The following is a 26,793-nucleotide window of genomic DNA, read 5'->3' on the forward strand; positions in this document are numbered from 1 at the left end:
ACTTGTGTAAGTCAGTTTGATGTTGGGAGATATCAATATGTTAAAAAACATTGTTTTACCTATATTAATCAAATCACTTTTTAATCACTCTTTTATTTATTCATCGTCAAGACTCAAGAGCTAGTATATATTTTTATAAATTTTTAATATTTTTTTCTCAGCTACAGAGCCTAGTAATACAAGATTTATGTTCGGACATCGAAATTTTACCCGACGTTGGGCAACATTATACAGCAATGTAATTATAATATAATATTATACTCAATAGCGCGGGCGCCATATTTTAATCGCAACATCGCGTATTCCGAAACGGCATACATATTTATACGCACTTGCCAAATGTCGAAGCCCGAAGGTGATTTTAAACGGATTCCGCACACAATAATAATAATATATCGTGTTTCGTTCCACGTTCGTGTGTTTGGGGTTGTCTTGACGACACGCAGCTCAGACCGTTTCGACAAAACGCTCGCAAAGACATTAGACTACAGCTTAGCAAGCACAAGCCTCAGTCGGTCATGTGCCATTGGTAAGTAAACGTCTTGCCGTTGGCACGCAACACAATATACAAACAATCAGCTGATGTCGGTCATTCGTTTGAGGTACGTAATATATTTTCAATAATCATCGTGTTTCAGCTTTTGATCGATACTTATTATATTTGTTTATTATTTAAGAACATTACACAGTATATGGGGATAGGTATTTTGTTTGCGATCGGGGAAAATAGGTATTAAAAAATCTCAGGACCGGCTCAAGTGTTTAAACACACCTAGGCTAACTTGAGTTTTGCCACCTCTTACATGTACTTAGTACTACCTAAATACTACACCAAACATTTTTTTTTTATCTATAACACCTAAAAAATTGTTAAATGCTGCCTAAGGTGTGGGACTATGTCACCTACCCTTTAACCCGGACTTTAAAGATCTCACATTTAAATAACACGAATACGAGTACCACAACAAACAAAGAGGTTTGGTGTAGACACGCTGTAGTCGACAGACGTCGATCACAAACAAATTTTGGCGCGGTTCGCGCGATTAAATCGTAAATTCGTAAAATATCACTCAACGTGTATTATACTTATTCTTGTTAAGTTTTTCGGTTTATCATTAAATGTCAGATAAATGGTTTTAAACCTCTAGTCGCTGATCGTATTTATGATAATTATTATTATTAATAATACTAATACAAAATTGTAAACATTTATGAAGTAGGGAAAAGCGGGGTAGTTCTGTACAAGAGGCAAAACCGTATGATAAGGTTTTCTGAACATTGAGTCAAGGTAGAAAAAAAATATTGATGTTTATTTATCCATGACGGTATGTTTATTGTTATTTACAAAAATTTACCTCAATTCTAATAAATTCCCGCTCAAATTTCTATTATCATAAAATATGTATAATCACATTTTTTTCTTCACATATCATAATTAAAAATTTTTATATTTAATCTTGTTTGATTTGTACAAAAATCGTTTTAAATTTTGAAAAAGTAAGTACAGATTATTTAATAATATAATTTAGAGTAATATTGTTTTTACTTTTTACTTAATTACTGTTAATTTAAAGCTACCTACTTTGGGGAAAAACGTATACTATTATGCAAGCTGTTTACAATGATAATAAGTCAAAAAAAGAAATACTTATCAAAACTAAATATCAGTTTAAAATGAAAATCATTATAACAGCACCTAAAATAAATCTCAATTCAATCTCAAATTCTTAAAATTTTGTAAGTTCTACAGTGCTTAGAAGTTAGTAGTATGGTTCTGCCCTGTCTTCCCCTACACTAATTAATATTTTTTAAGGTACCTAATTTATCGGCTTGATGATATTTATCAGCTTTTGGTTAAAAATTAATTTATCAGATATTTCGATAAATATCTCAATTTTGATATAAATTTACCATTTCTCAATATTTCCACTGCCTAAATATCTAAATAAAAAGTGCATCTTTATTTAGCTATTACCTCAGATATCGCTTTCTAATTATACATTACGTTTCATGTAACGAGTGCTTCAAAGCTGAAACTTTTATTTTACATTTTTTTTGTATTTTTTGTTTGCATATTTCGAGATATTTAAAATTTTGTTAACATTATTGAGTCATTTTGTTAGTTTTTAAAGTATATATTTTTAATATACAATTAAATTTACCTCATTGAAAATATTATCTAAAGATATATTGTTTTCTCGATATTTATTTAAGTTGTTTTTGTTTAATAGGTTTAGATATTGAGTTTTTCCATACACATTGTCAATTATTCGATTTATTTAGATACAATTTTTATCTTATTTTTATAATTGACAGTGGAACGTTTTTTTGTTCAATAAAATAATAATTATAACTTATTCATAAATTATTAAATTGTATATAAAAAAAAATGTATAAGGCATTTTTGCGGTAAAATGCATTTTTAAAGGTATTTTGTTTTTGTTTTTAGATCTTATTTGTTTGATTTTAAGGGTATTTAATTCGGGCCCAACTAATAAGGCTTTTTTTTATATTTAAAGTCTTGAGTTCTATAGTTTATGAAATTTCGAAGTATAAATACTATTATCTGTTACTTAATAAATTGTTAATCTTTTGTATACCTAATATTTACCAAAAGATTTCGGATTTGTCTTTAAAATATATAAAATCAATATCAATATAAAATATTATAGACTTTTAGTAATAGATACAATGTAGTAGATATTCTGATTCTTATATCGCTAATATTGTAAATATCGTAATAAATTAGAAATAAATTTGGAGACATATTAAATTTTGAAGACTAGGTGTATTTTAAACTTTTGTTGTACTTTTTTTTTATTAAACTATAATCAACTAATTGTTTCTAAATCAGTGGAGTCACATTTTTATTAAGTTAAGTGAATTTAAATGGTATGTACTTAATACTTATTGCAATTTACGATAAATAGATACTTGGCAAACTATTGATAAATTATAATATATGAGTTTGTTTTGCATTATTCTATGCTAAAGTATTACTGTGGATATAAGTAATTAGAAACTTTATGGTTTTTTCTTAAATTAAATAAAAACATTCGTAGTTTGTGGATTATATTCTACAATTTATGTATACATCAATACGTCATAATTATCATAGCATTGTATTATTTTCTGCAATTACTATAGAACATAGGAAGAAAGATAAAGGTATAAAAATGCCAAAATACTCAACACGTAGATTTACTTCTGTTATGAATAGGACTTACATATATATCGTAAAGAATAATTTAAACGTTTGAAGATTTATATTAAATATTGAATTAAATAAATAATATTAATAATTTATGTACTTAATGTTACTAAATGTTTCATTTTTATTTTATTTTTATAAAATAAAAAAAACGAGAAACCTAGCATTTTATAACTGTATCTACAATCTACAAATTACCAGTATTTTTCATACACATTTTTAGTACCTATATACCTATCTAAAAATTATTTATTTAATTTTTAATTGTTATAACAGTCTTTTAAACACGTTTAACTAACTTCGTTATCGTTTTTTTTATGAATGTTCGTGTTTAACTGTCTTTGTTCAAATTATATTACCTTAAAACTCTTAATAAATTGGTAACTTAATACTAAGAACTAAGAAGTCAAAAGTATTAGATTTCATACAAATAAAATAATAATTTCTTCAAAACTTTAAGCTATATGATTGTTTTTTTATGTAAATAAAAAATGTTATGCGTAGTTAAATTATGTATATAGTAGATACATTAATACCTCTATTAAAATAAAAACAGGTCCAGTTATTTAATCATTAATAACAATATTAACTTAAAAATTGTATTGGTTTTATAATAGTTGTGAGCAATAGTAATCTATAAATAATGTTATAATAAGTACAAGATACCAATCCAATTAACCGAACAATTAAAATATTATTATTAAAACTAGTAAAGTTATATTTATAATGTGTTATGAAAAAAGTATTTAATAAAATATATTTAAAATACGTAATGCCTACTGTCTAGCTTGTATACTTAGCTATTCATATTTTATGGTACCTTTATATTGCAAGACGAGGAAAGTTAGGGAGATTAGCTCATTTTTTAAGTTAATATAGGAAATTATAAGCTAATTTAATTTTGAATTAATTAATAACTAATCTTAGTTTATTCAACATCACAATATGTAGTTTATAATTTCAAATTTGGCGTTCTTGTGTTAAAAACCTTAGATAAATCTCAACCCCCAAGATATTTTTGGTTATTTTTGTATAAATAAAATTAAATGTACAAAACTTAATATATTTTAAATTAATTGGGTTTATATATGAGCATTAATTTGACTTAACGTGACTATACATAATTTAAAAAATAATTAAATGTTAAAATATTTCACGGAGAAAATGAAAAATGTACTCATCAAATTCGAAGTTCTTTTTATAAAACAAGTGGGTAGCTTGTTATACAACTTTACTTTTTGAATATTTTAAATAATTGTCATTCTTGGTCTATTGTAAATTATATAGCATGACAATTGTTGCATGTGTCATATATACTACATAGTAATATATTATTAATACATAGGTATCCATATAATTGTTGTATAGTTGATTTTATAAATCATATTATTTCTATTTTTTTTTTATTCTTGTGAAGAGTAGTTATTATACATTATAATAACTAATATAAATATATTTTAAGAACAATTAAGAAATTGATATATTGTTAGATTAATTAAATTTAATTGGAATGAATAATTTGTGTATAACTAGGTATAAATTACCTACCTAAATGCTATAAATACGTTTTTTTTTTATTAAAATTGTCTTATTTTATTTATATTTGATATAATAACACTAATTAAACGGATTTATCTGTGAGTAAAAATAACCGAATTAGGACTATAGTTTTATGCCATTATACCTTTAATGATTTAAATTATAAAAAAAAGTATGTCTTAAAATATAATTTACGTTTTATAAGTTTATATTTTCTCGTATAAATATGCAATATGTTGTATTTTTTAATTGTAGTATGTATAATCACGAGAATTGTATTAAAAAATATATCTTTACTGAAATTAATTTTAACGAATTTATTTGATTGTTCAAACCATTAACTTATTTTTAAGATTCGTTTGAATTATAACTTTTTTTGTCTTATAAATAAACAATACTAGTTGTAAAAATAGCTATTAAACTAGCTATTATATTATATTATTGTGACTCAGTAGGGTGTTCTTTTTCTGGCACAATGAGGTCAACTGATAAAAAGCAGCATAGACTTTTTATTACTAGAAAATGTCTAAAGTAGGCGATAATAAAATCGGGTTAATGCTACATAAGATATTATAACAAAACTAGCCATTTAGGATAACATCACAACCACAAGCATTTGGTCTCTTTACACGCGAATTATATGGTAATCAAAAAGATTGACCTTTGGCTAGTCGAATATTATTATAATAGTAATTGGGTCGAAAACACTCGACCTCGACCTCAAGACATCGGTTAATGTCTACTATACCGCGTAATTGTGTGTCCGAATAATATTAACGCTAAACTTTTGCGTGCATAATCGATTTCCAAATCATATGACAAGGTCATAGACCATAGTATGTCCATACAATAAATACTCCAGAATGTATACATAATGTTTGCAAATAGATGCTCCATTTTGTTTATTGATTTTTTTCAGTAATTTTTTCAATGGTTTCGCTTAATAAAAATGAAATCGTTTATAAAGATTTACATTTTTTCACATTCTGCAAAAAATAACCTTTGGTAGGTATTTATCTATCTAATAAATATAATTAATATTAATAAGATTAAAAATTGCTCGAAGAGTAAAAATTAGTAATATAAAATATCTGTTGTATTCAAACATAATACACTATTTCAATTATTGTTAATTGTTAAAAAAAATTGTATTTCAAATATTATAACTATTTATAATAAAATAAAGTCTTCGTTTCTTGTTAATAATATAATTTCTTAATTCAACCCAACATTTATTTTTTATAATAAACGAATAAAATGTTATAAATAAAAGTATTCTATTTAGCCAATAAAATTTTGATGATACTAAAAAAAATGCTTGCACTTCCTATGCATTTCTCAAACGCATATGCGTACCTAATAGTCATTAGGATTCGTCAGAGTTGGTTTTTTATATTTTTCGATAAAACTTTTGACCTAAGTATTTAATTATTCCTCAATAACATCTATTCGTCTTACAATAATATGAACATAATGGATATCTTATTGATTTATTTAACAGTGATATTTAATATCTATTATTAAAATGAAATCGTTAAGCTTACCATGAGAGTCATGTAAAAACACAAAAGTTAGAATAATTTACAAATGAAATCACATGTACACTTGTTATTAATACTGACGAGCAAATATTAGTTTAATGACATTTCTGTAAATTAAGATCATAAAATAATCAAAATTCGATCCATATGCATTTTTATGTTTAAACTGCGAAATATCTGGAAAACATTGTATCTGTAAATATGTAATTTTACTTAATAAATAAGATTATTTATTATAATAAATCATAAATAAATGAATAATCATTTAACGTCCATTGTTCATTATTGACATTTGGCTGTGCTATATATATACAACTAAAAGTTGTACTACATTCAGTATTGAACTTTTACTAGTTATTATTATTATAGACTTTAGTGTAATAATAATATAATTGTTATTATTATCAATTGAGATAAGACATTAAAATATTTGTGGCAATGTACTATAACTATCACGCAAAATTTTAATCATTATCGATATTTAAAAAAATTATAATTACCTATAGGTACCTTATAACCTAGTATACAAATATAATAGCAAATATAATATAGTAGTTGTATTTTTAAATTTGAATAATCTGTTTAAGGTTGGATATAATACGATATAATGACTACATTGCGAACCACTACTACAACTGAATTTCGAAAGCGAGTATATTTTGATGGATCGCCATCACACGTTTTCAATGAAAAATGCCTAACGCCTTTGATGAAAGCATGTATGTATGGAAGATCCGAACAAGTCAAACTTATCATAGAAGAAAAAGTAAATAATAACTTTTATTGTATTATATTATTTAATATTATATTGTATGTAATATTTTTATAATCATTACCTATAATCCTAAACAAAAATTATTTGCGTAACAATCTTACGCGTTTAAAATTTAGTGAATGTGCTTGAACGAAAGACTGTTGACGGTGAAATTAATTTTGAATTTACGTTTAATTCTCTTTTTTGTTTTCTTGAACAGCCATCGGCAGTAGTAGAACGAGATAATGTTTTTAAGACTGCGTTGCACTACTGTGCCGAAAACGACGAGGACGACGCAGACTGCGCTAAACTTCTTTTAGAAGCCGACCCATCTATTGTCGATATACCCGACGACGATGGTCATACGGCCCTTCATTTAGCTGTAATCGCTGGTAATTTGCCGTTAGTTAGATTTCTGCTCGTATCTGGCCAGGCGGATCCGAATAAACGAGATGCTGAAGGTCACTCAACTGTACATTGGGCGACAGGTAATAATATAACACTACGATATCTTAATCACTCATTAACTTATATTTATATTACTTTTATTGGTTATGAATAATCATTACAAATTTTATAATATTATATATCCATTTATCTGTAAAATTATCATCATATTGACAGTCTTTGTTTTATTTGAAAATGGTATTCAAAAAATATATCGTGCATTTGTCTTATCGTAATAGCCAATAGGTAATTTGAATCTAAAGTGAAAACCAATTGAGTTATTTTGATACGTAGATACGTAGATAACATTTCATTTACAACTATCATTTATAATAAAGAAACATGATCATTTTTTTTTAAATTTAATGTAATATAAGATCAAGATTATTTTATTTATTTGTTCAATAATTAGAAAAATGGTTCTAATAAACAAAACAATAACAAAAAAAAAAGTAAAGAAAAACTTAAAGTATTTTAAATTTATATATAGTTGGTATATTTTAAAAATACTCTATTATAAAAGTCAAGATCCTCATTGGTTAAACACAATAAATAAACCGCGATGTAGTGGATAATTATGTTATGAAGATAGTGGTAGTTAACTTATTATTAAATCATTTTTGTGACTAATTGGGAGTTGGGACTGATAAATATTAAAATATTATATAATATATTATAAGATAATATTTCACCTTATAAATGTATAGCAGTGTTATCTGTTATTGCTCCACGTAGATATTAAAATATGTATACAATAATTAAGAGTTTCCAAACTTTTTTAACACTTGATATATGATTGCATTATGTCTCTAAACTACAATTACATATTATAAAATAGTAATATAATTAGTGATATGGTTAATAAAGCTTCAACCTGCTGCTGTTACGTATCTTCGAAAATTGAAATTATCCATTTCATTTTAGAAATTAAATTATGTATACGCAGGAATTTTTCTTTTTTATAAAATAACTTAACTAAGTGTATTATTTATAGCTTAAGTTTAGCTATTGATTGCTGTATTCATTATTTTGATCGTGATTGATGCATTCTGATATTTTAAACATGTTATAAAAGCAATAGCATATATTAAATAGAATGGTCATAGAATATAAATGGTGTAGCTTCTACAGGAAATAAGCAAAAGAAAAAATGTAAAAAAAAAACTTACTTATTATTTTTATAAGTTCTGTAAATTATACAAAATTATATTATAACAAGAAATCTAAAAATTTAACATTTAGGTATTTAATATATGTGCTTAATGTATCAAATGTTGAGCGTTTTAGTTACCTACTGCAAACTTTTTTCTACTAATAGTTGTTAGTGACATATTTTTTAAAGGTAGTCTGTGTAATTTGAGTGGAATAAAAACATTATTATACGAGTACGTAACTAGGTCGTCAAAACTCTAAGTACATCTCTATAGATCATATATTTATAAATTCGTCGAAAAAAAGTTAACTTATGTTTAATGATATATGTATATATTATATATACTATGTATTAAATACTATTTACTAAATATGTATAGGTATTATATACTATTACATAAAAACTTAAGTACCTAGGTACCTATATCAAATTCATTAGTTGATATGATCGTTTATTTTAATACTAATCTACCTATGTTTTTGAAATAAAAAAAATCAGTATAACAAATATATGACTAATAACACATCAACGATAAAAGTATGGGGAAATATAATTTTAAGGTACTCAAAACTCTTGAATAACTGTAAATGTTTTATAGAATATCGCGTGACTATGAAAAAAAAAAACTTTCATATTCATTCTTCTTTAAGCGTATATTCAAAATACTATAAAAAAAGATATATACCTTTTTTAAAGATATAGGTAAACAATTAATAATTTATTTCAAAATCAATATATATATATAATATATTCTATACTAAGGGAAACAAATAAAAAAAATGTCAAGTTGCGTGTCGATAAGCGTAGGTAATGCTCGTAAGAATACAAAAATTAAAAGTTTAACATAGTGACATAATTATAATAAATTATGATTATAGATTTTGATATTATACTTCTTGAATTTATTTTATTATGTCATACAAAAATGTTATTGGTATTTGCGGTAATTAAACAGATAAAAGTGCAATTAATTTATTAATTTGTTAAAAAGATATACATTTATTTGATGAAAATTTGATATGTAAGCCACATGTTGGCAACAATCTTGTAACTTTTATACAATATAAATACAGAAATAATTTAAGTTTAAAAAAGTTTCTATTAAACTAAACAACACGATTTTTTTTTTTTTTTTTGTAAAAGTAAATATTGTCTATAGGTACTTGATGTTAATTTAAAGCATAAAAACCTTTCTTTCGATTATTTATAGTTTATGCCAGGAGCATATCAGAGCTGGTTAATTGAAAATTTTTTATTTGTGAATACAACACAAAATGACAAAATAAAATGTGATTTAAATGTACAGATATATACATAAATGTGTTGTATTTTTTTTTATTCTTTAAACGTTACACTAGTTTTTGAACACATTTTGTATTTTTGTTGTAATTTGAAGATTAATAATACTAGACATTAAATTTTCACCAAAAAATTAGGTGTTTTATAATTTTTTAAATATCTTACTTCTTTTGAGCTTCGCATTTGTGTTAGTAGATATTTAAATTTTTCGACATTTTATAGTTTATTTTAGATTTATGTACGATATGATAAACTTTAATATTTTTATTTAATAATTTTAAGATGTTGATGTTTGAGCTCTGTTAAAATCCTTGAAATTTAATATAAAATCCAATATAAGTTCTTAAAATCAATTAAGTTAAAATATTGAAAATACATAGACATAATTTTTTGTTATAAATATTGAAGTTCAATTAATGTTGATATAATTTCTCAAAATTCGAATAGCTAAGGCCTTAAAATTTAATACAGATTTATCATAATAATTTTTTTCATTCTTGTATAGAAACCAAAAATCTCAAAAAAAAAAAAAATATATAATTGCAAATTTTTTATAGACATAATTTGAAATTATATTACTTAAGTGTATTAAATATTTAGTAGTTTATTGATATAAGCGATATTTTCTTAAAATTCCAAAACTTTGTTTCGTATTGAAACTCGACACTTTTCATTACTATATAATACACCTATACCATTATTTACTTGACACAATAAAATATTCAATATATTTAGATACATTTTAAGTGATTTTTGTTGTATACTTATTCACTCCAGTTTACGTAGTACATTAGTATATTGAATTTTAAGTTAATAATAACGACATAGTAATATTAAATTAAATAGTACTTATATTAAAAATGCAAATTGTTTTTAGAATCAATTAGTTTAACCTATTATATTACTAATAACACCATAAATTACTATAACAGCAATATAAATAAATAACAAAATATTCTCAAAAATAAACACTGGTAAGTGATAGGTTGTCTCCACTTAGAATTGTTTTTAAAATGCAGCGATTTATAATTTATTCTAATTTTAACACATCCATTACAGTGACCTACTCAAAAAAGTACACACGATTTTTAATTTCCTACTATTTCTGATGCATTTTTTAACTTCTTTGTTACTGGGTCACTGATAAATATAAATATTTATTTTACCGTCATACAATCAATATTTTTTAAATATTTTATAACATATTGCGTGGTGTATCATTATCTCGGGGAGGGTCATTTAAAAATATATCTACATAGTAATCTATCATTATATAGGTATACTTGCTAAGTTTGTTTTAAAGTTTTAAATTAATAATTAAAAATATTTCTTAAGAATTTCCCGTATGAAGCGGTATCTTTCATGTTGAAAATATATTTAATCTGAATTCTGAGAAATGTTCTATACATATTATAAGATAATAAAAAGTATTAATAAAATATAAAATCATATTCGTATAACTGTAAATTATAAAACTTACAAAATTGATGTTTTTATACAGTAAGATTGTCCTTAACTTTTTACTTTTTTTTTATTATTTCAAAATTTAACAGTTTCAACAACTAAGATTATTAATCAACCTTTTTTTTACGATTACAAGTTAGGTAAAAATTTGTTATTATTTACAATTGATAATTTGTGTTTATGTTGTATTATATTGGTTTGTTAGTAAGATTGCATTTTGAGATGAAATTGATGATTTTTGAAGTTTTTACTGTTAATACTTATAAAATATTGATAAGTGTATATTATTATATAGATGCTTCATAGATATTTTAATTTTAATTTCAATATTTATGGTTTAATTATACTGAAAGCATTAAGTATAAATGTTCATAATTGATAGCCAAAGTATTATTTTGATTTAATTTAACAAATTTTCATATAATACTCACTATTCAGTACTCAGTACTTCATAGTTACATAATAAAAACATTAATTATAATATATTATTAGTATGCCTAAAAAATGTATTCTATATCGTACATGTAATATATATAATATATATATATATATATATATATAATGTGAATTTTAATTCATTTTTATGACTTCGATATGTTTTTCAATAATAAACGATAAAAGTAAAATGATCGCACTAAAAATCAAGTATATAGTGTTGTCGAGAAGTAGGTATATATTATATATATATATATAATGTGAATTTTAATTCATTTTTATGACTTCGATATGTTTTTCAATAATAAACGATAAAAGTAAAATGATCGCACTAAAAATCAAGTATATAGTGTTGTCGAGAAGTAGGTATATATTATATTATAGTGAACAGTCGTGAATATTTATCCATGCGATTATATCATTATCTCCTGAAATAATGGTTATCGTAATACATTTTTTTCATAAGACTCACAAATACAAAGACTAAAAATATTTCATATTTTAATTTAATTTAATGTTTTAGAAAAAAAATTAAAAAACTGTTTTTTTTATTCAATTGTTTTCAAAAAAAAAAATCGTAGATAGCCATTTTGTAGAATTTATTTTTCTGGCAATTTTGACTTCAACATTTCCTTTTCTTAGCATCATGATTTTCAAAACCTAACCTTAGTTTTGAAAATAGTATTACAATTTACACTGAAAGCATGAGACCACTGGCACATATTATTATTAGAATTTTTGTGGAGGTATATATTTAAATAGTCTTCACACTTGTTACCTACATTATAATTTATAGTATTAGTACAGTGCGAAATTCAATAAATTTAGTTATTATGTTCGCATGTATTATATCTTTTTTAATGTCATAGTTACTCACTGAAATTGATGTATATATATAGAATTATTTTTTTTATCCGTCATTATTTAGGTGGTATTGAGGTATTTGGTGGTGTTGGTCTACGGATGAATTATTATTTATAAGTCACCTATAAGGAAAAACTTATGTCGACGCCTTAGGGCTTAGGGGCACCGTACACGTCAGACATCGGTTCCCTCTATCGCCTATACGTTATTAGTTGTTTTAAAAATAATATTATATGATCATTTTCGCTGATGGAATTGCAGTCTCAAACCGTCCTTATGTTTCATGTTCGCAGTGTGCGCCGACGTGGACGCTCTCGAGCTGGTGCTCAGCCACGGCGGTACGACCAGTTCGGCCGACGTTCACGGCGGATATGCCATCCATTACGCTGCTCAGATGTGCGGAAACGGAGCGTGTCGTTCGGGTGACGCGCGCAACACCGGTGTCCGCGTGTTGCAGCTGTTACTGTCATTCGGCGCCGACGTTCACGTCACCGACAAACACGGACGTCAACCAATTTTGTGGGCGGCCAGCGCGGGTATAAACGATTTACGGTCAACAGAAAAGTATAATATTATGTCAGTGGCGTCGTAATTTCCCTTATTTTCCCTTTTTTATGGACTCCTTTTATGTCCACGTCTATAGTAAGTTTTCAAAATCTGGTTTGGAAAATCCTACTGGGCCATTCGTCGAAAAATTTGGGATTCATCGCGTCTTTTCGAAAATAAATTCGTTTTAATAAAATTAAATTGTGTAGATTGTAGGGTATAATTGAATGTTTTTCACTACTGTATAAAGAAAAAAAAATTTTCCATAATATTATTGTTGTGAGTACAATTATATTTTTTCACTATGAACTGTAAGTAGACGAATTCGCAATCGTATAAATATGTATTTAATATTTACGACGGTCGCTATCTCGACATTTCTATGGACCAGGAATGGTCAGGCGTATACCCTACACAATAATAAATTTCAAAGAAAGGTGGAGGGGAATTATAACCAATATATAAATTACAAACTAAATGTATAATTTAAGGGATTAACGAACGTTTAATGACGCCACTGTAACATAAAATATATTTTATGCTATGTATCACTCTCGATCATCTAAAACCTATTTAATGTCAATAACTAATATCTGTTATCATATTCATTATAATACGATACCTATACAATATCAAACTTAAATAATATCATTTGAAATCTGCATTTATATAATATGTAATTATTAATAATTTTATAGGTATATATTATATACATTAGAATTATAAATATTTGATGATTCCCTAAATATTTGAGTGGTTATTGAAAGATTTCGGAAGATATTAATTGTTATTTAATCATATTATCTGTACAACAATTTTATGTAATAATATGATGTGTAATAAAAATAGTACACTAGGTAGTTATATAATGTTACAATAAATGTATTCAAGTAAATTGCATTAGTGAAGAAATTCGAAATTTCTTTTTACTTAATCTTTATTTTTTTATAATTTGCTTATTTTATAATTTTTTGAATTTGCTATCATTTAGGTATTTTGATAAATATTTCTAAACTTTTATGGTTTTAAATTTCTATATTAAATGATTTTAATATAATTTATTCAGGTAGTGCGGATGCTATCATAACTTTGGTGAATGGTGGAGCAAATGTAGAATCGCACGACAAAGACGGATTGACAGGTAATTGCTTACAAACAGAAAATCGGGGACTTCTGTGTTGGGTATTTGCAGTTACTTTGATATGTGTTTCATGTTAAACTATAGGTAACTACTTATAACATACATGTATGGTTAGCAAGGTTCGTTTATAATAATTAATGATTAGTCTTTTATACTATGACAAAGCTAATTTTCTAATTTTATATTGCATATAAATGCATAGGTTTTTTTGTTTTTAGGGCATGTTTCTTCCTTTGTATACCTACATTTTGATATATATTTTAATCAATTAATAATTTTACAATGCGTTTTCAATTGCAATTTTTATTTAATTTAATAATTTCATACATAAACAAAATGTTGAATAAAAAATTTAAATTTAAATTTTAAATTTTTATCATAGTATAATATTGTTGTTGCCTGTTCGTGTGCGCATGGTTTTCTTAGAATCGCTTGAGAATCGTCGATTAAATTAGCATTCCTTTTCTTTATTTATACATAGATAATAAATTGTTTATGGATCAAAATATGATCGATAGTATCGATATTCTATACGTAGCCATAAAAGTATTCTGATATAATATTCACATTTCATATTCAGTGTATTTTTAAACGGTCGAAAATACGTATTCTGATTTTGATTTATTTTATTTACACGGTTATTCATTTTTACACAACATGTTTAAAGTTAAAGTATTTAAAAAAGTTCTGTTTTTAATTACATATTTTGGGTGTTAATGTTAAAGTGTATTTAACCATATTTGGTGATTTTTAAATTTACAATCTCTGTATCCTGGTACCTCCTATAACGACGATATCCTTATCATAAAAATAATACGCTGAACTCAGCAAATGTTAGTTATTATTGGCTTGAGTCTCGCCCATTAGGACTAATAAACTAATAATTTTAACCATTATAATATATTATATAGCGATTGCAACTATTATGCGAAACTATCGATCTGGTATTCATGCTATTGAATCACATGTGGTTTATAATATATTCTAAACATTTACATATTACCAATACGAGTAATACGACGATCTATGTTAATATTATTATTGTAACCATCGATCTGCGATGGTCGTAAACTGTGATTAGCCTCGATGAATGGAATTTGTAAACAATAATCAGAGTTCGTCGTTATCGAATAGCGTTACACTGTGCGGCCAGTCGAGGACACGTTGAATGTGTAGACGGACTATTGACGTTGTGCGGATGCGAAGTCGATGCGGTGGACAGTAACAGTTGCTCGGCTTTGTTTTATGCTGTGACGTTAGGCCACGCGGACGCCACTGAGATACTGTTGGAACACGGAGCTAATCCCGATCGACAGGACGGCAAAGGAAGAACGTAAGTCGTTCACTACCGCAGCGATACGTTTATTATACAAAATAACAGAGTAGTTGTTAAGGGTTGGAGTTTTTAATAAATAACGATAAGATTACAAATGACTGATACACATGTCGTTCTGTATAATATACAGATTACAGGTACTCAGAATTTTAATTTTTGGAATTTTTAAGTCTAATTAATGATATCTTTATCTTTATCTTGTTATGGTATAAATTTTATAGTTACTTGTATGGTATAAAAATATACAAGTACTTAAGCGAAAATTTGGTCTCTTATTATTTAAAAAAATTCTAAAATCAAAATTTAAATATTGATTGTTAAAGAAAAAATATGGCTAATCATGCTTAGTAAATTACCATGTAAAAATAAAATTAAAATATTTTAATCTTTAAGTAATAAATATATTTTAATATACTAATGCAGACAGTAGTTTGAACTATACCGTCTCCTATCGTTATTACTTGCTGTTAATTGTTTTTAAAAATATTTTTTATTAACTATTTAGGCAAATTAATTAGTTAAGCTATCGATATAGTATAATATACAGAAATAATAGTATATAGTTTTGGGCATAAGATGTATATTCTAAAGTAATTATCGCTATGTATATAATTTAATAAAATAATTAAAATATTTTGACTATTATTGAGTCTTCCTATATATTATTTTATTCAATTACCGTTTCTATTGTATATTCATATTATTTAAAATTGATGGTGAAAATAAACTCGATAAATATTAAGTGCCATTACTTATGTAAATATATTTCAGTAAATAAATTCCAACCAAGAAATTTAACTCGCCAATATACCAATAAAGTGGTGAAACAATATTTAGATTTAATTGAGGTTTACACTCAAGTCAAAAATCATTATTATTTTAACTGTTTGTATTTTTACGTTTAAGTCCAGCGCATTGCGGTGCATTCAAAGGTCAATTAGAAACAGTCCGGCTTTTAGCCGAACATGGTGCCAATTTATGGCTGCGAAACTCAAAGGGTGGTTATCCTTTGCACGACGCAGTGAGGTCGGGTCGCAAGGAACTAGTCCTTTGGCTGATATCGATGCGCCCGGAGTCTGTAGACTACTATGATGACGACGGTAAACGACCATTACATATCGCTGCTCTTAACAACAATTTGGAAATGAGTAAGGTAGACTAATTTATATTAACGTATGCTTAATATACTTAATGGTACCTAGGTAAAGATATTGCTGTTTGTATTTACGTATTATATTTCTTATAAATTATTAATTAGCACATAATAATTATTAAGATTACTAATTTGAGCTATAAACTAAATTAACAATAATAAATAACATAAATACATGTAATGTTATAAATTTTTTATTTAATACCTATATTTATCTTTATCACCACTTATTTTGGGAACATCTATCAGAAGGACACACGATAAATAATGTGCACTTGTGAGAGAAAAAAATTTATATTTTGTCTACATTTGATGTGTCTTTCGTGTTTAATTGTATTAAAATACTGCAACAATTTTCAAGTATTCAATTTAGTTATTATTTTATTTTAATTACCTAATAAATAAACAATAATTGTTATATTTTTTTTAAGTATAATAATATAATGAGTTACACGGCGTTATGTATAGGCAATATAGGTACATGTTTGTGTCGAAAAATAACTTGGTAAAATAATTTACTATTACTAAATTATGGAAAATTATCTGTATTACAATTATATTATACATTATACTTCATCCTAATACCTCACGTATCTATTTTAACTTTAAATTATAATTAACTTGAAAAATTATGTGGGTACCTCGTGTATTTGTGTAAAATCCACCAACTAAATTATTTTCCCAGACGAATATGAATTCCATAAGGCATGACTCATAAGAATCATCTTAATGAATATCAATTTAAAAAAATATAAAGTAATAGATTACGATTTTAATATCTTCTAATCAATAAAACGCAATTTTAAAATTTAATGAGACTCATTCTAGAATATTTTAAAAAAATTTACTTATATATTATTATGAAAAATACACAATATTTTTACTTTGTAATTTAAAATAATTATATAAATTATAATATATACTTCGATTAAAAAATGAACAATTTATTTTTTATTATATTATGTATTTTATGAGCAGTTCGCAGTTATATAATAAACAAATGCTTATTTACATGTCTAATGTAATCTGTAATAATTTATTTAGATTATATTAGATAACGGAGCATCAATTAACCCAGTAATGAAGATCAAAGGAGAACGAATGACACCACTTGATGTAGCTCTACGAAAAAACAATAGACATTTAGCGAAGTTTTTAAATCTTTTTGGTGGTAAACCAGCTAGCAAGTTAAATAAAACGTTGTCTAAACAACAATCTACTGTACGTGTTAAAACAAAAAGGTTGGTTGTATAACTTTTACTATAAATTAAATATGTTAGTTATACAGAGTGTAATTAAGAAGAACTGACAGATGCAATTATTTAACTATGTAATAAGTTTTATTTGATTTAAATTTGGATTTATTTTTATAATAATTACTAATTAAGTTTATTAAAAAACATTTTAAATATTGATATAGGAAATAAAATTATTACATAGATCATAGTTAAGTAGTTATTTGTTAGTTATTACCGTTATAAATTTTTATACTTCTATAACTGAAGATTCAATTAGGTTATTAAAGTTATTAGTGTTAAGTAAGTTAAATATATATTTATTTTTTCGTAACTTTATTAATTATATTACTAAAATATATACACTATGTGGATAATAGACACGTCATAAATTGTGTAGATAATATTACGTAGATATCTATTATCTATGTATAAATATATTACTTCAGAGTTTATATTAAATTATATGAAAAATAAATTCATTTTAGGGTATAATAAAGGTTCTAATACTCATGTCCTATTAAATATTTATTTTTCAGAATCGAATCTCGAAGAAATTCATACTCGTCCGATTCGATTAGCCGAAAATATCGTAACGGTGGTGGCCGAAAAAAACAACTCAACTCACGGAAAGTTGAGAGCCCGAAATCTAACAAAGTATCGAAGGGTCGTGTGGTTCAAGTAAATAAAAATTACTATTTATTTAAATAGTATTTAAATTACTTCATAGAAGGTTAAATTTGCCAAAAAAAAATGTATGACGTAATCAAAATGTCAATATATATGTGCAAATACCTATTAATATACAAGTTAATACAAACAGTTGGCAATATTAGTTTATATCTTCGACTCATTGAAGTTTCTTTCTATAATATAATATAGTTGATACAATTATAATTATATGATGTGTATATATTTATATTGCGATTTGCAAAGATTTAAGAAATATTATAAGTTCTTTAAAAGTTGTAGTAAGTTGTAATTGTATAATATTGACAATATTGTAATTATTCGGTTATCACTTATCGATATTAATGTCTCCATAAGTTGGAAATTAACATTGAATTCATTCTTACTATTTAAAATCATATAACGTATAGGTGCGATTATTTTATATTATTATACATTCCACGTTTTGTTCAAAAAATAAACGTAAATAGATATAAACATCATTTTTTCAAAGTAATACTTTAGATGTAATTAGTAACATTTGGATATAATTAGGTGTTATCTATTTTAAAAAGTTTTATTTGTAGTACTATTTCGTATTCATGTAGATAATATAAGAAAATAATTTTTTATTATTATCTAATAAGGGTATTTAATGGTGAGTTGTGTCGTACTTCGAGATGCGCATGTAATATTTTTGTAATAAATAATCGTTTACTCTTAAAAGTGTGGAATATAAAAAAAAATTAAATGCAGCAAAAATTAAAAATACCTATTTTAAAATATTAAAAAATAATATTTTAATATTTAAAAAAAAGGTCTGGTCCGGTTCACGTTAACATAATATTATTTAACTACAACAATCGGTTTGGTTAGGTTCAAGCTGTCAGATCATAATCAATCTGGTCTAGTTTCGGTCTAAGCTTTTATTAACTGGTTCGACCCAGTCCATGTACACAATGTCATGGACCGAACAATATAACTTTATCGAATATGCTACAATTCAGTGAATACTAATATTGTTGTAATATAAAAATAGCTAATACACGTATACTGGTCAACCCGCGACAATCGGAAACAAATGATTCATCTGTTAATCGCACATTATTCACGAGCATTATCTGCAGAGCATGATATCGATGAAATTATCAGCCTAACTACAATAGAGTCCTCCTCAATAATCCGTGCTTATATAATATGCTTGTATACGCAATATGCTTTAATCCGCACAGGTACACATAAGGGCGAACGTGTTGACGAAAACGGTCGGCAAGTCACGAGACGATAGAAAGTCGTGCGGCGGCGGCGGCGGCGGTACACTGCCTAAAGCCCATCGAAAAAAGGCCACAGGCGTTTCCAACGAGCAAAAGGAATGTTTCAGCGAAAACGATATGTGTTACGGTGGCGACGGTGACGACGATTACGATTACGATTACGACGATGACGATGACGATGACCGCGACGACGACGACGAGGACGACGACGAAGACGTCGATGACGGAAACGGTGACGATGACGGTGCAGACGGCGGCTGCGTCGAAGAACAGACCAACGGTTCGGCTGCGGCGGAGGCGGCCGATCATTGTGGTAACAGCAGACGACTACAAAGGAACAGACGTCGTGGAAAGAGGATGGCGAGTCGGGGCGGTAGCGGAGGCGGCGGCCGTCATCGACGTGACAAAGCGAATACTGCCACCAACCAACAAGAATCACAGCTCGCAGATGGCGTCGCAGCTAAAGCGACGTCCGGCGATGTCGGTGGAAGTGACAAACCCGCAGGCACGAATTCTGCTGCAGCTCCCGAAAAACTCGACAGGGACGGCGGCGAGTGAGTATTTATCATTTTAAAAATGTTTTCTACTGTGATGCGTTCTCTATATATGCGTATAAGGATGCTGCACTATACCTATTATGCCAATGAATTTAAAATGGTATAGGACCCCTATGAAGTTGCACCCCCCCCCCCCCCCGAATTCCACATAGAGATTCCAAACTAATCTCAATATTTAGCAACTTTTAGCAACCAACTTGAAAAAATGTGCAACCTCATTTTTTAAAAACTTTATCCAAAATAAGTTTGGGGGCAGGGGGCAACGTGAAGTTGGTCCCTCTGCAATTTTATTATTATGCCGATTTTCGTCACGAAGTAATAGGTTACAAATTTTTTAACGTTGGTTTCTAAAAGTTGCTAAATATATTGGTACTAGTTTGAAGTCTCTTTGTGAAAGTTGGGGGGGCCAACTTCATGGAGGTGTATAACGCGTGTTAACATAGATTACGTCGTGCAGCACTATAATAATCATTTAACGTTCAATAAATAATAATGTGATGCGTTTCGTACAGGAAACCAAAAACAACTGCTGAAAACGAAGAAGCCAACCGTGACGGCATCCGATTAAAGGACGGTCAGGCGGCAGGGAAGGTAAAAGTTGAAGACAGCGATGACGTTTTCGACCACCAACATGTTTCGGTGACTGGACCGGAAGTGACGTCGCACGACAACCACGACAAAAGAGACGACGGTCCGACGACTGTCGTGGTCGATGGACGAGAAATCGGTGGTTTAACGAATGATGGCCCGTCGGCGACGAAAAGCGTTGCAACGACAAAAGGAGGGGAGACAAAAGTGAAAAGCAGTGCGACGACAGTGACGGCAAAAGAAAGTGTAGCGAAACGGTTGACGAGTCGCGAGGGAGGAAAAACGCCGACGACGGGCCAAATCAACAGTAGCAGAGCCATAGTCGAAGTATTGGATCGCGTGGACACGCCACAACTGTCGACCGCGGTCGACGGCGACGGCGACGGCGATGTCGGAGGTCGAAACTTCGGAGGCGAACCGACAGCGTTCAGTGTGCTGCCGGACTCAGGACGTGACGACGAAAGACCTTGCGAGTGTCCCAATTGTTGCCGACGAAAACCGCTGCGGTCGACTTCGAGTGAGTAGCTTCATACGTTAAAATTAAAATTAATCTGTATTGTTATTATACTTATGACATGTAAAAAACGAGAATATATATATTGTGTATACACTAATGTATATATGATATAATATTATGATAAAATATGCGATATTTATCGCAAATTAATTTTAACATACCGCACTACTAATGTACAAATAAATGACAAAATATCCTTAGAACTAGAGTTAAGCACATCGTTTATAGCACCCCTCAGAAATATTTTTTGTATACAATGATTTATCGCTGAATTCAAATGTTTTATGCATCCATTATTACAGAAACGTACTCAATTACAATAGGTACAATCGAAACCTATTATGATGTTATAGCAAAACTTACTTTTTTGGTTTTTTTATTTGTCCTTTTACAATATTTATATAGCAAAGTTTTCGTTTGAGTACGTTTCTCTCACAATAGATGTAAACTAATTTTAACAGATATATCTTAATTCTCAATCCCAGTATAAATCTGAAATCTCATAACTTAATTGGTAACAAGTACGTTTATATCTATTGATCTATTAATAAAATAAAATAAGGGCTATAGTATAAAAAAATAAAAACGTTTGTAATCGTGTGTGGGTACATGCTATACAATGTATCTTTACTTTACAACATATAGTATAGGTTAAAATAGTGTTGCACCATAATAATTCAAATAATAGTATATAATATAATTAATAACTAATATTATTTTATTTTGATGATCATGTAACATGTTTCGTTTTAGAAAAAATGAAAAGCCGAATTCCTCGCTTGAATAATTACTGTAGTTTAGCACCTACTTCCGATCTAAACACCATGTCTGTAACGAAAGCTGTTCAATTGAGCAGTAGAAAGTAAGTAGAGCTTAAAAAAATATTTAAAATTAATTTAATCTAGATAGGTAATAATAATATCAGATAATCTAAAGAAGTAAAAAATCCCACTATAATATCGCTTATCACAAGTATATTTTCTTTTAGATATAATTTGGAACGGTTCATTTTTTACCAACTGTCTGAATTAAAACGGTTACAAATCAGAGCGGGCAAGTCCGACGAACGAGTATTGGTTAAACGATTGGTTGAAGAGTATGGCAGTACAGGACTATTTACTGGATTGAAAAGATACGACGGACCTTTTTCGTTTAAGCGTTTCGAAAAATATTTATACGGTAAGTCTAATTATTGTTGCATAAATATACATAGTACAATGTATTAAAAGTTAAAATAGAAAAAAATCACAGCTAACAATAACCGTTTTAATTTTAATGTTAAGTACATGAATCACTATGAAATATTCCACGTTACCAATAATATTATTATACATTTTTAGTTGCACTACATATAACATAGTGCCTAGTACACAATCATTTTGAACACAATGTGTATGCGTGTGTTGCGTGTCTATTGAGTTGTGTAAGCATATTTGAGTGAGCGTAAACATTTTAAGCGTTTCATGCAAAAGTTGCCTTTTCGTTGTAGTCCAATATTAATAATATTGACATCAGAACGATTTATAAACGTATATAACTACATACCTAAGTGCCTATATCTATATAATTTTTGATATTAAACATACTGTAGTTATATTTTTTTTTGTAATTATTTTTAGAAAGTAGTTATTATGTACCTGAGAATCGTATAGTGGTTAAATATGTTTCATGTCATACACTCATACAATCATACCTTATGTACTTATATAGTTACCTAGGTTATTACACAATGCAATAAACAATACCTTCATCTTCATAGCTTATATATATATGTATAATGTCATAATAGTGTCATAATTGAATACTTATGTTAACAGCTCACGATTTCACAGATGTATCTACCTATAAGAGATATAAATAACGTATATAATAATAATGAATACATAATTATTTATAATTCCTAGGGACTTCTCTTTTTAAAATTAACTTAATTTTAAATCTATAAATATTTGAGAATATTGTAAACAGGTGCATAATACATACCAGCGCATCTTGTAAGTTGTAATATTGAATTTATATCCTTTTCAATAAAAATAAATAATACATACATAGTTCTAAAATATATATACTCTTTCAGGCCCCAGACACGTGTATTTTTATATAAATGCAAAACGTAAATTTATTTATACAATATAGGTAGGTAAATTAATAGGTACTTGTGTGATGTATAAAATAATGCATTTTAAGTCAATGTTAGGTGTTTTTAAAAATTCTGCATGTTGAGACGTTGCAATTTTATTATTCTCGTATACTAAACAAAGCTGGTCAAATTTACCAATTTTTCAACTCGTTAAGGTTAAGTTACTCTAACAAGTCTAACATAACAATTGATTAAATAAAAAATTATAGTTTCTTTTATAGTTTAAAATTTAAAAAATTATTTAAAACTCGTTAGTTCAAATGTAAATAAAGTAAAAGTAAATATTACATTAAAGTAATAATTTGACGCTACCTAACTATTTATATTTACATACTAGTATAGTACAATCGTTTTGAATCATACATTAGGTACAAGAAATTTCAGTAATTGATAAAAAAAATGTATCTATATTATCACAAAATACTAAAAATTAATTATTAATAATAATTACCTAATTGGCACTTGGCTGCAATTATAAATTTTACGTAATAATCAGTTTTGTAATAAAAATATAAATCTATATTGTATATATTATACATAATTATAAATAAATAACTATTTACTTTTTGTTTTTAATATGTTAGATTAGATTATTTGGGGAATTAATTAATTTAAAGTTAAATTAGAAAATTATTGTGAACTAAAACTAACCAGTTAACTTAATGTCTAGCTTTGATAACTATAATACAAATAATACAATTTTCTAACATTTATTTTATGTATAGAAATCTTTTTTAATAGTAATTTTTGATTACAAATTTGGACAATGGACAGTAAAGTTATATTAATTATCAGCTTCTAATAAGATTAACACTTACATTGAGACCTAACTATCGTGTCAACGTTTTAAACCATGTTATTTGATTTAGTCGAATTTTATATTAACTATCGTAAATTGACCTACACACTTTTTTTTGCTTTTATTTTACTAACGCAATATCAAACTTTTGTATAATTTATCAATATAATTTTAGTTGTGTATAGTCTGAAAATAATGGCAATATTGTTATTTTAATCAGTAAGAATCTGTTCAAAAGTATGAGCACTGCATATAAAATAGAAGCTAAGCTATTATAGTCTCGTTTGATTAATACTGTAACTTTACATCAAAACTTGATTTTTAATCATTTTTAAAATATTTTAATAATATTTTAATATTGCAAAACTTTTTGAACATATTTTGTGACAAATTATGGTTAAATAATAAATTCTCGTCACTCGACACCCCTCTGCAGATGAGTACACATATTATGTATTATACAATATTACAATGCATATTATATCTAGGACAAAGTATACCAGTGTTCTAATTTATGTTATGTACATTGTACAACGTAACAATTATGTTTGTGTTTTCCTACACATAATATATTATTTTTTATTATTTATAGACCAACTGTTGGTGTTACAAAAACAATCATTGGCCGGCGACAAAACCATGATTCCCAGGGTACAATCAATCGACGAAGTGGAAAAAATAGCTGCAGCTTTGCGACGGATCGACGCTGGAAAAACAGTGTTGGAGAACCCAAACGATTGTCTATCGTGTATCCGGACCACAAACAGGTGTTTTCACGCCACTCACGCATACACCGGCGTGCCTTGTGCTGCATATAGTGAGTACGACGCCGCCACTCGCACGAGCGCGTTTTAAGTGTAATAATATAATATTAATTTAATAACGTACAATCACGACAATCGAGTACGAATCGTACGATGAGATATGACAACACTACTGCACGGAAGGGCGATTTCGAAGGTCGACCGTTTTATAACGTTATTACCGTTTAAAGGGCGAATTGATGTTGTAATTTTGTATTGTTTTTCCGTCGACCAACTACTCAAAACATATTATTTTAACGAGTGAACATAATTTCCTACACTAGACATAAATTATAATGGTAGGTGAAAAACAATAATACCTACATTACCAGCTATACATAGTTCCGTGCAACAACATCATTCTAACATACTACATAGGTGTATTAGTTTACACAATAAGTCAATAAAATAATATTGGCATAGGTATATTATATTATGCTGTTTTAGCAGCTAGACTGCTATAGTAATATTTCAAAATTAAACAGAATTTCCATCACAAACTCTGTCAGATTTTTGGATCGTCAACATGATGTGTAGTTAGTGTGAATAAAACTCGTGTGTTTTTGTTTGTAGTTTTTGTAATGATAATTAAACTTTAAAAGAATATTATCTTACCTAAGAAATCTCGATTTTATTTATGACCAGAAGTTAGTATTAAGGGGCCCCTGCTACAGGGACTATTAAAGTTAAAAAAAATAGCTTACAGGAAATATGATTTTTGTCTGGTAATTTTAAAATTTCGAAATCCAAGAATTTATTATTATTTTTCTATATTATAATGGACTGTTTTTTTGTTATAACTTTATAAGCCATAAATATCGACTATCTACCTTTAATAATGCAAATACAGTAAAAATAAGTATTAAGTAAAAATTATGATTTGAGTAAGTACCTAGCTAAACCTAACATAAAACAATTTACTTTTTAAATTTTATTTATGTCGAATCGCCTAGTAAACTAAATCTGAAAATGATGTACCTAATATAAATTAAAGAGTTGAAACCATATAGCTCAGATGCTAAAAAAACTAAAAACGTCAAAATATGCATTAAAAAAATGTTAAATAGTGAAAAAAAATAGTGTGTACAGACATTTTTTATCTATATTACCATCCTTAATATTTAAAATGTATAAAATACTATTATACTATTTGATTAATACAATAATTAAACATATCTTGTCATATAATATTAATGATTTGATTGATTATTCACGTAGCATAATGTTTTGGTACGAAAAATTGTTAAAAAAGAAGTCCTAAAAATAATTATAGTATTTTATCGGGACAGGGTAAAAAATGTGCTCTGGGCCCCGCTATGTTTTCAACC

General features: G+C 27.2%; 1 protein-coding gene across 1 annotated transcript in view; it reads left to right on the top strand.

Annotated features, from left to right (window-relative positions):
* The first annotated feature begins 506 nt into the window (after nt 1-506).
* LOC114130078 (uncharacterized) overlaps nt 507-26,793 on the top strand; it is a 28,245-nt gene continuing 1,958 nt past the window's right edge. The window contains exons 1-14 of the mRNA XM_050205665.1: nt 507-602; nt 6,879-7,057; nt 7,266-7,533; nt 13,001-13,243; nt 14,320-14,394; nt 15,529-15,727; nt 16,637-16,883; nt 17,928-18,124; nt 18,658-18,799; nt 20,020-20,615; nt 21,131-21,723; nt 22,477-22,585; nt 22,712-22,902; nt 25,255-25,479. Coding sequence (XP_050061622.1) covers nt 6,899-7,057; nt 7,266-7,533; nt 13,001-13,243; nt 14,320-14,394; nt 15,529-15,727; nt 16,637-16,883; nt 17,928-18,124; nt 18,658-18,799; nt 20,020-20,615; nt 21,131-21,723; nt 22,477-22,585; nt 22,712-22,902; nt 25,255-25,479 — 3,244 coding nt within the window. The 5' untranslated portion in view covers nt 507-602; nt 6,879-6,898. The remainder of the gene's footprint in view (nt 603-6,878; nt 7,058-7,265; nt 7,534-13,000; nt 13,244-14,319; nt 14,395-15,528; nt 15,728-16,636; nt 16,884-17,927; nt 18,125-18,657; nt 18,800-20,019; nt 20,616-21,130; nt 21,724-22,476; nt 22,586-22,711; nt 22,903-25,254; nt 25,480-26,793) is intronic.

This window comes from Aphis gossypii, chromosome X (assembly GCF_020184175.1).
Source record: "Aphis gossypii isolate Hap1 chromosome X, ASM2018417v2, whole genome shotgun sequence".
Classification (NCBI taxonomy): Eukaryota; Metazoa; Arthropoda; class Insecta; order Hemiptera; family Aphididae; genus Aphis; species Aphis gossypii.